At 36.7% G+C, this 10507-nt stretch overlaps 1 protein-coding gene across 1 annotated transcript in view; it reads left to right on the top strand.

The window, feature by feature from the left end:
- YLPM1 (YLP motif containing 1) overlaps positions 1–9907 on the top strand; it is a 39595-nt gene extending 29688 nt beyond the window's left edge. The window contains exons 18-21 of the mRNA XM_086612631.1: positions 1726–1777; positions 7028–7158; positions 8967–9146; positions 9510–9907. Of these exons, the coding sequence (XP_086468757.1) occupies positions 1726–1777; positions 7028–7158; positions 8967–9113 (330 nt within the window). The 3' untranslated portion in view covers positions 9114–9146; positions 9510–9907. The remainder of the gene's footprint in view (positions 1–1725; positions 1778–7027; positions 7159–8966; positions 9147–9509) is intronic.
- Positions 9908–10507: the final 600 nt, after the last annotated feature.

The raw sequence follows: 10507 nt of genomic DNA on the forward strand, positions 1-10507 counted from the left end.
TTCTTGAGAGCAGTTGGTAAGGGTTCTTCAGTTCGTTTTGCTGCCTTTAATCCTGTGGAAAAAGAGAGGTCTGAAGCTCCTGCTATCTGGCAGATGTCCTTGAAATATCCAACTGTCTTGTACCGAAGGATGAAGTCTGAATCTTTTCTTACCCTATCTGAGGACCGGGATATTGTAGAGATTCAGCACACAATAGGCCATTTCACACCATCAAAGTCACTGTTTTGTTGCTATTATCAACTCCCATAGGGTTGTTTGTAGCATTCAGACAATTCTTGCTTTTCTGTGCTTGATGGTATGAATTATTGATGCATTTAACTTGGTGTTCTCACCAGTATGTCACACATCACTTTGTTCAATACAGGCCTCTAGCTGTGGTGTAAACTTTCTGAGCAAATTTTAATGTGCAACTTGGTTTAAAAGTATAAATATACATATATATATTAAGTTTATTTATTTGTTACAAGGAAATATTGCAGCACAAGCTGTCTCAGTTTGTATTAATTAAAGACTTGATTAAAACCAATAAAATACAGAGATCTGATAATCTCAAGTCAGTGATACATGCTTGATAGAGAAAAGGTCTTTCAAGGATTTTGGAAGAGCAATGCTGAACATAACCAAAAGCAGTGTAGCTCTCTGGAATAGCACACTCTGATTTAGTAACCCTTAGCACTAACAAATACATGTATATGTTTACCACAGTGGAAGCAACCTATAAATAGAGCGGGAAATCAGTTAGTGTAATAAAACTGGTCTGTGGATGGTTTGGTTTTTTGTTGAAATCTTTTAGAGTAGTTCTTTTCCGTCTCTATTAAAAATCATTCTTAAAATAAAGAAATTCTCACAGGGGTTTCATTTCATTACATTGAGCTTTTTATGTGACTGCAGACAAACATAAGTAGTTTCATACCAAATCTGAACAGCTGAAATGAGTTATAAGGAGTTGCTTAGTAAGAATTTACTTGTGGAATAGTATAAAATGAAAAGATAACAAGAACATATCTAAAATAAATACCTTTTTGCCAAATTTAATATCATTATGCTCATTTACAGGGAATAAACTGGTTAATGATCATTACATATAAAACGTGTGATGACATTATTTGTAGGAAAAAAGTGTTTTAAAGTAATTATTGAACTAAGAAAGTTACTTTAAAATGAAAAATAGTAATTAAATCTTAGCGATTCAGCAGATGCTCTCATTTAAATTAAAAAAATAATTTTGTTTAGTTGTGGACTAACCACTCGTACAAGAATTTAATATATCACTTCAAAAGGATTATTAAGTGAAAGTTGTGTGTAGTAAATCTGGGAATATATTCTTAAAATCTTATGACTACAGGAACTTTTCATTTGTATTTGTAAAGCTTTGAATATTCTTTATGCCTCGTAAGTTGTGTTGCAATAACTTTGCCACCAGGGATAATACAGTAACTGTGCACACAGCGCCATTGCTGTCTGTTAGACTTGTTCCGGAGTTCTGTGTTTGCAGAGGGCAGCACTCTTGTAATGATTTGCAAGGGCTGCTAAAATCACTGAATGGGAAGTGGATGCAGAAGTTCTGAAATACTGAGTAATTTATTTCCTTCATCTGATAACAAGAATTGTGACTTACAAAAAGAAATACCTTAAACTCCCATTATAATGCTGTTTCCAGTTCAAAAGTGATATGCATGTGTGTCTCTCTCTAACCCTCCGAGCTTCTCTCTGTGTATGATTTAGGGTTACATTCCGAAAAGCAAATGGGAGATGGACACTTCTGAGGCAAAGCTAGGTGGGTATTTATTTTTTCCTGTTTCTTTTAGTTGGTATCTGATGATGTTTGCAAAACCTGAATTTTCGTTTTTACTGTGCCTCCTTACCAAAGACAAATAAATGTATTGATCTCTTGCACATGTCTGAAACTGCAAACACATCTATACAGAAAAGAAATTTGTCTCTGCAGAGGCAAGGGAGTTACGACTTTAACCATTGCTGTTTTAAATACTCATTAATTGTTCCTCCATCTGTTCAAGGGAAGTACTTTGTTTTAAAATTTTTAAAAAAACAGTATTTCTATTCTTTATTCATCTCTTTCATATTATAAAAAACAAAGAGTCAACTTATATTGCACTGCATTCTTGTTCATACTGAATGAATGTCGTCAGTAACTTCTTACTTTCTGGGAGACATGCCTAGTAGCTAACTACGTTGAAAATGTTTCTCACTCTTCAAAATTGACATGTGTGAGGACAAAGTAGTGCCATGCTTTGAAGTTGGTTCTGAATGATTAGGCCTCATTGTGTCTTTTCAACAACTTAGGTATCGAAAAGTTAAAGTTCCTTACGCTTTTCAGTTCTAGAAGAGTACTAGAATTCTTCTTAGTAGGATGCAAAATGGACTTTCCAGGAGCACAAACGCACTATTTTTGCTGCGCTTTTTGTTCTGATTAGTGCTGCTGGTTGGGTTAGACGTAAGTGCTAATATTAGGATTCGGTCAAAGGCAAAAGCGACTTTCAGGCTGGAATGCGTGCACCATGGCTGTGGTGGATGGTGAACACATGGAAAGAGGTTTCTAGTCATTATGATCAATTTGGGGGGGGTTTTGTGGGTTTTTTTTACTGAACAGTAATGGTTCTAAGTGAAGATTTTATCAATGCAATCTGCATAAAACTGCTCCTTTCTGTCATGTCTATGAGAAGTAACAAATAGCTGAATGGGATGCAGCATGTCTTAACATTTTGAGGTTTACTTCTGCATGTGTGGTGCAGCCCTGTGTATCTTTACTTTCCAATAACCGAAATCACGATGGCACCATAGAAATAGCATTAGAGGTTCTGGCTTACTTAAAGCAGCCTTTCATCTTTTGCTGTTAACTGCTTAGCTGCACGATCTCTGCTGCTGCTGTGTGCTCTTTTAAGTCATTTAAATATTGGTGGACTATATTTACATTGTGGCACCTGCAGTACAACTGGCAGAGCTTGGTATTCGATAATCTAGACGTATCAAACAGGCAGTTAGACAAAATCAGTTGAGGATTGGTCTGTGTTTTTGTTATAAGAGTTGATTGCTTTAATATATTAAGATAATTTCTTAAGTTTATGATGATTTTTTTTTTCCAGTTATGTATGAAATCATAGTACTGGAAAACTGCATTGTTGAAGAATGCTCTGATACATTGTGTTGTATTCCAAATAATATAGACTTGTTTAAATACTGAGTGGTAGGAACAGATGTGTATGCGCTGCATACGGTGAATCTTAAGTCATCCCTTGCATTTTACAAATATCACAGGAATCCAAAGTGTGATCTAAAAATTTTTATTTTTTTATGTGTAGTTTCTAGCAATGTGGAGACATTTACAGCAGAAATTTACAGATAGCTTTCAAAATTTACCTCTCTCATGACCAAATACCACTAACGAATAGCAACAGTGTGTTGCTTTTCCATATGAAAACTCCATAATATTAAACGCAGGATTTTTACATGATCTCCACTTACATGTAAAATGGGGCGCAAGCAGCAGAGTCGATTTTATGCTAAAGTTACTTGCAAGGCTGTGCAATAATCCTTTAACAAACAAACTCCATTAACAAACTGGATGTTAGCATGCTGCAAGACACAGATACTGGTGCTGAGAAGGTCTTTGAATTAAATCTGATCTGTGTTCACAATTTTACTTTTATAACTACCTTCTAGATTCATTTTTATAAATTATAGAACTATAGATTAGAAGTAAATTCTGACAGAACGTACATTTTAAAAAAGCTAAGAATTCTGATGTAATGAGTGTTGTTTCTCTGAAAAATTGCTCTGCAAGGGCAAACAACTTTTAGCTCAAGATATGCTTTATAAGCAGTTGCAGTCTGTGAGTAAGAATTATTGTATTTAATGCACAATAAGACTTTGTTGTAGATGACCAATTAAAATTATTTCCTGAACGGCATGTAAACTGTGGTATGCATTTGTTATTCCAAAATTGAGTTATTTCCTAGGAGCTGGCCTACCCATTAGGTTTATTGCATTAGTCCCAGGGGGCACACATTTGCAGAAGTGATGTAAGTGCAGAATCCAAAAACAACACTGTAAATCTTGTTTTGCTTTTTTTGTTTTCTTTCTGAGTAGACGTCTTTACAGTGCTTTACATGGTGCTTTACAGCGTCTTTACATTGTGCTTTACAGGAAAGCACAATGAGATCTTACTGATTGTAATAAGCCTCAGGGAAGGTCTGAAAAGTTTGAGTTCTTTAGCTGCAACGCTGACTTGCGACAGTCGCCATACTGTATGCCCCAGAGCTCTTGCTTTAGTTCAGATTTACTTTGGCAGGAGTGATGCATTCCTCTGAGTATGTGTGGTATATTGTTTCCTTATGTGTTGTGAGTACACAGCTACATTTTTATTCTAAAGTCTAATCGGTGGTCTATCTGAGTACATAGTGCACACAGGCTCTTGTATTTAAATTTACAGAAACGGACTCATTTTTAAGATTTTAATATATTTGAAGTGTTTAGTGCAATACTCTGTTTCAAAGTGCGGCTCAGTGGTGAGTTCTACAAACTTTCAGAAGAGGAGAAACGAGCTCTGGCATAGCTGAAGTTTTGATATCATTGTAAAATTTGCTCTAGAATGTAAATAACGTTTTACATAAGAGTGTGGCTTTTGTATAAGAAGGGCAAAAATTTGGCTGATTGGTTCATTTAGTTTTTGAAGGAGCTAATTAAGTCTATTACTTTCAGATGCTTTATTATTAAAATTCTAAAGGTGAGTTTTTAAGTTCTGTGGGTTTTCAGGAATGCTACTGTGTTTAAAATTAAAATGGTAAAATGGTAAAATGGTGTTTCATAGTTTAACACTAAATAATCATCTGCCATAAATGTTCACAAGCGCCATTGTTACAAAATGACACCTTGTCTCATTTTCAGAAAAGAATATCCTGAAATAATGCTTTGTGGTAGGCTTTTGACATTTCTGTAGTATCTACTGCATGGCACATGTACCTTGAACCACGATAGTATGGATGGAAGCAGATCCCTCTGGAAAGGCAAACCAACTTCAGACACGCAAGGAGATAACATTAAAATAAATTCTTTGTAGCAGGGACGAAAAGGAACAGAGGGGAACCTCATACTCTGAATGCCTTCTGAACTCCTCTATTGATGTTACGCATTTCTTGATGATGTTTTCAACTGGTCTGTGTTCAGCAGGGAGTGGGAGACTGAACTCATTCTTCCACATTGGTAATGAGATGAGCTTGCATCATAACATGTTGCCTTCCAACAGGAATGTGTCTGTATACAGATACTTGTCAATAGAGAGCTCCTGAATTTTCAGTTCTTCGTGTTCCTTGATGCTCCTCAATGCATTCGTTGCTCTTCTTTTCAATGTGATTTTTTTTTTCTTGAAACCCTCATGCTACCAATGATCTACGCTGATTGATCTGAGAGTAATACTGAGGAATCGTGCAAGGACATTGTGTGCTGGAGTAACGGAGGAATATTGTATAAATCAATTTTCTCTTCTAGAGGGAGTGCCGTCTTTCTGTGGAGATCAAGCTTCAAATTTGGCAGATTTAACTTAGAGCAAAAGAAGAACCTAACTGAATCGTGTAACAAGATATCATGTAACAGACACAAATATTCTGCACAGTTTTCTTAAATGTTGGCTTTTTCAAAAGGCAGAAGGAGATTAAAATGTTTTCTTAGAAGAAATTCTGTATCTGTTCCAGGGAAATGAGGCCAAGTGGAGTCTTTAAAAATTTGAGTTGGATGAGGAAGAAATTACTTCATTCATTTATGGCATTTAAATGATACTAGCATGTGTACATCACCATTGCTTCACATTCTCTCCGTTGTTGCTCTTCTCTCTCCCATATTAAGTAAAAAAAACTCATCTGTGAACTGAGCTTCTTTAAATACATGCCTTCGAACACCCTCTTCTGCTCTCCAGAAAATATGCTGCCTCGTATTTGGTTTATTTCTGAGGCCTTTTGTGGGTCAATTTAATTACATCAGTGACTTCTGAAACAATGTTACTGACATCAATGGAAATGGTTTATGGAATATAACTGCCAAGCTTCATATTCCTTCTGCGTATACTTCAATTGTTGACTTATAAAATGGTAGCATACCTCAACAGAAGTATTAGGATTTCCTTTGACTTGTAAAGCTGTTTTTCATTTTCATGCTTTGTGGTTCGTAATCTTACAATGAATACTTCATCTCCTTTGCAAAAGCAGTTTGCCACATAATTTCAAGAAGGTGTTGTTTTTTTCACTGAAAATAAGTGTCCAAAGAGGAACAAAATTTTAGAACATAGGAATGGAATTGTTTCTCCTCACGCCTTATTGGTTCAATAAGAAAAAGAAAAAAATGATGACTGTTGGACAAAAGTACTGCTGAAATATTCATGACTGATGTCTTACACCATGAAACAAAAGCTTCTGAGATTTTTTTTTTTCCAGTCCTGGAGGGTTTTCTGAATGTGTTTTCCTTGTGGGGAGAGAAAAAGAAAGGGTTGGGAATCAGGGTTTCCAAGGACCTTTTTGTTTAGCAGAAACAGTATCTCAAAAACTTGTCTTTGATGCTTTAAATTATATGATCATGTCTCGTTCCCTGATACTGCATGTATGCCATGTTTGACACAGTATTAAACCCCAAATTTGGGAAGAACGCTGCAGCTTTAGTATTGTGTTCAAATACAGAAAGGCGGGTCTCTGGTGGTTCCTAGCTACTGGTGGCTATACTGTACCTGTAAGGACAAACTCCATATAGTATGAACATCCAGAAGAGCAAACTTTTCTCCCTCATACAAATAACAAGACTGAGCGTTATTGCCACACAGTTAATGTGAAAGAACAATAAAACTTGAAAATGATGTTGAGTCTTCTCTAGTTTATTTCAACTCTCATCATTCCACCTGTCAAGACAAGCTGGATGTACAAGTTCTGCTGCTCATTCTTTTCAAAATTTTTCCGCTCTCGTCTTGTTTGTGTGAATAATAGAAAAAAATTCTCCTTTAACTCTGAGGCTCTGTGTTTGTTCTCAGACAAGCTGGATGGTTTGCGGACTGGCACTAAAAGGAAACGTGACTGGGAAGCAATTGCCAGCAGAATGGAAGATTATCTACAGCTTCCAGATGACTATGATACACGTGCTTCTGAACCGGGAAAGAAAAGGGTAATAAATTTTCAAGTGACTTTCTGTCTGTATATGAGCATTTAACAGTCTCTGTGTAAAAGAGTTTGTATCAAGTCATTCAGTGTCTATGAATATGGCAGTTTCACTGACTCACTTTTCATTTTGCTGTTCCATTAGATTCTGTAAGAGAATATTCTTTAGAGTAGGGTCTTCCAGAGGTAAACAGGTTAATTATAACGAAGTGAGGAACTGTAGGTGATAAAGATTAACTATGTATAGCATGGCTTTTGAGATTGAGAATAGAATCATGTCCCGTTTCTTGCTGGTGGAGATGATGCACTTTGTTTCAGAGCAACCCACAGAGTCCTTTTCTTCTGCTGTATGTTTTGTGATGCGATAGTGTGATATACAGTGCAGATTCCAAGACAAGATGATGATTTTATTAAGCTATTCTTTTGTCAGGTTTTGTAATAAGTAGGCAGTGAGACAGTACACTGTTTTTACTTTCCTCAGCTGAATCTTTTTGAACATATCAGCTACGTAGGTTTTATATCAATTAAGTCTTGTAGACATTACCTCCTGCATATACCTTGCATAAAGCTTGGGAAATGGTGTATAAGAAGTTGGCTTCAACCACTTTATATGTAGTTCTGTTCTGAACACAAAATACTACATCTTCAAATACCATTATGAAAAAAAGGGAAAAAAATCATAGAGGAAGACGAGAGAGAGGTAATAAGAAGAGGTAATACTTCCCCCCACCACCCTCCGAATAGAAAGACTGACTTTTGCCACTAAAAGTAATTTGAGTTAACTGTCAGTGTCTGGGCTTTTGTTTTGTTCTGTAATGTCACTTAGAAAACATGGCTAGTACTGGACAGCATACGTGAGAGAAATGGACATACTATGCCATTGGCAGAAGAAGTGATGGTGGAAGAAAGCAGACGTTGCGTATTAGCAGGAATGTCTGGGGAAGTCCAGGTAGAGCGTGGGATAGGGAGGTGCTGGCAGAAAGGTGATAAGGCTATGTCCCCAGGTAACAATTCAGCCTGAATCGGTTAGGATGTCAATGAAGAGCTCCTTTGCTTACTGTTTTTTCTTGTCTTGCAAAGATGTGTTTCAGCTGAGTTTCTGGACTATAGCCCTTCATCATCACCTCCCTCACTCCCTTCTCCCTGTTGTACTCCCTCTCATTGGTGTCTGGGTTTGTGGGTGAAGGATTGACTATACATGTTCGAACAGGACGAATGCAAGTGATCTGCATGACTATAAAGAACCACAGAGGAGATGGTTGCAGACGTAAAGATGCATGAAGAAGTTAATTAGTGAAGAAATAGTGGAAACATTTAAATAGAAACGTGTCACAGAAGATAGAGAAGAAAACTGTCCCTTATCCTCTCATTCATTGCTGAGTTGCTCTTTAACACTGTCTTTCCGTAGTTTCATAGTTGTCTTCTAGATGTTTCCACTATGCAATTGAAAGACAGGTTGTACAGAAAATGAAAACACTAAATGGATCTTTGATAATTCTTCCTGTAGAAAGCATTGCTTTGAACAGAAATAATTGTAGTAATTATACTTTAGCCCTCAGAACTATAGCATTGAAATGGAAAAGGCTAATCATCAGTACCTTTCTTCTACTTCATGGAACACCTGGAGCGTTCAATTTAAAATCATGTAACTGATGTCATTTCCATCTTTGCTCATTGGAAAACAAGTTAATACTTACCTATTTGAATGAAAAAGAGTACAAATTAGAATTCTTATACTCTTATCTGCAGTGGAAAGCCTAGAATTGTCTCAGGATTTCTTAAGAGATTGTCGTATTGATAGTATGTTCTCCGTAGGTGCGGTGGGCAGATCTAGAAGAAAAAAAAGATGCGGACAGGAAAAGGGCTATTGGTTTCGTTGTGGGACAAACAGACTGGGAGAAGATAACAGATGAAAGTGGTCATCTTGCTGAGAGAGCCCTCAACCGCACCAAGTATATATGAAAAAGTGGTTAAATGGAATTTTGTGCCTTTAAGGTAAGTATTCAGTCTTCCTGCATGTTTGTAGCCTTGGTGATTTTTTGTTTTTTTAAGAGTTGAGATTGCAGTTCATGTCATTGTTAGAGTTCTCCCAGACAAGGCTATTTGATCTGAAGCCTTGTATAATGTCAGCTGTGCCTGTGTCAATGTGCACCTTCCTGCACAGCATCTAAAAATAAAAGGAGAAGGATTGTCAGCTGTCAATCTCCAAACCTTAACAGGAAGATTGTGTTTTCATTAAAAGAGTAGTTTAGCTGTGTGCTTAGTGCTGTCTAGCTGAGATTTTGCTTACTATATCTTAACTCTGACCAGGTTAATTGCTGTTTCACTTGGTGTAACAAACTTTTCCTTTCTTTACAGGCCATTTGCTCTGAGGAGTGAACCAAGGTGTCATGAGCATCTTGCATGGGTCATGTCACTCCCACCTTCACAATTTTTCTTTGTTACTTTAGTTTCAGCAATTTTCTTGAGATATTGGCAGATAACCAGTGCCCTCAGAAAAACCAACGAATCCCGCTGCTCCTAAGTGAGAGAGACAGTTTACTTTTTAATATTTTTGGAGGGGAGGGAGGGGGAGGGCCAGTAGTTTTAGCTGCTGTTTTTGGGATAAAGTGGAAGGATTAGACAAATGTTACCTCCACTGTACTGTCACAGAATGTTTATCACCTTTGCTTTGTGGCCGTTCTCGTTTTATACTGTATGTACCTTGTAGCTTATTGTATTAGGAAGCAGAACAATAAATTTCACTATAAACTCAATGTTCTTGGTGGACCATATAGCATGGTTTTTGTTTGACATTTTTAAATGTGGTCTGTGTTCACATGTTGACAGTGCTCAGAATCGTTCTTATCTGGAAGAGATGCTGTGCTCATATTCTGGAATGTGTCCTGTCTTCTAGGTTTACCATCTGCTCTTCTTCTCATAGACAACTCCATTAAGGCCCCAGGTTTTGCTGGCCTTTAGGAGTTATACCATTCTCATTCTTCCTGGAGAGCAGGAATGATCATTACTTTTTGGATCCTAGTTTCTCAATTATGTCAAATTTCCATTACTACGTGAGTATACATTTTCTTGGATGGCTCTGAAATACTCAAGGTAGTAATGTATGATAAACATTTCTTTAATACTCAACTTGAAAACGGGTACTGCGGAGTTCTCTGGAGGGCAGCCTAGAAAATTCATTTTGATCTTAACTATGTCTTTTAATCAACGCTAATCCCTATCAGAGTATTTCATTCCATTCGTAAGTCTGCTGTCTCATAGAGAAACATCATTAAAAGAAGCAACAAAGATCAGAATTATACCCTTCTATTCCTTTAAAAAAATGTGTTTAACTTGCTAAAAAAGATAAACGAATA

Source organism: Tauraco erythrolophus, chromosome 6, assembly GCF_009769465.1.
Source record: "Tauraco erythrolophus isolate bTauEry1 chromosome 6, bTauEry1.pri, whole genome shotgun sequence".
Lineage (NCBI taxonomy): Eukaryota > Metazoa > Chordata > Aves > Musophagiformes > Musophagidae > Tauraco > Tauraco erythrolophus.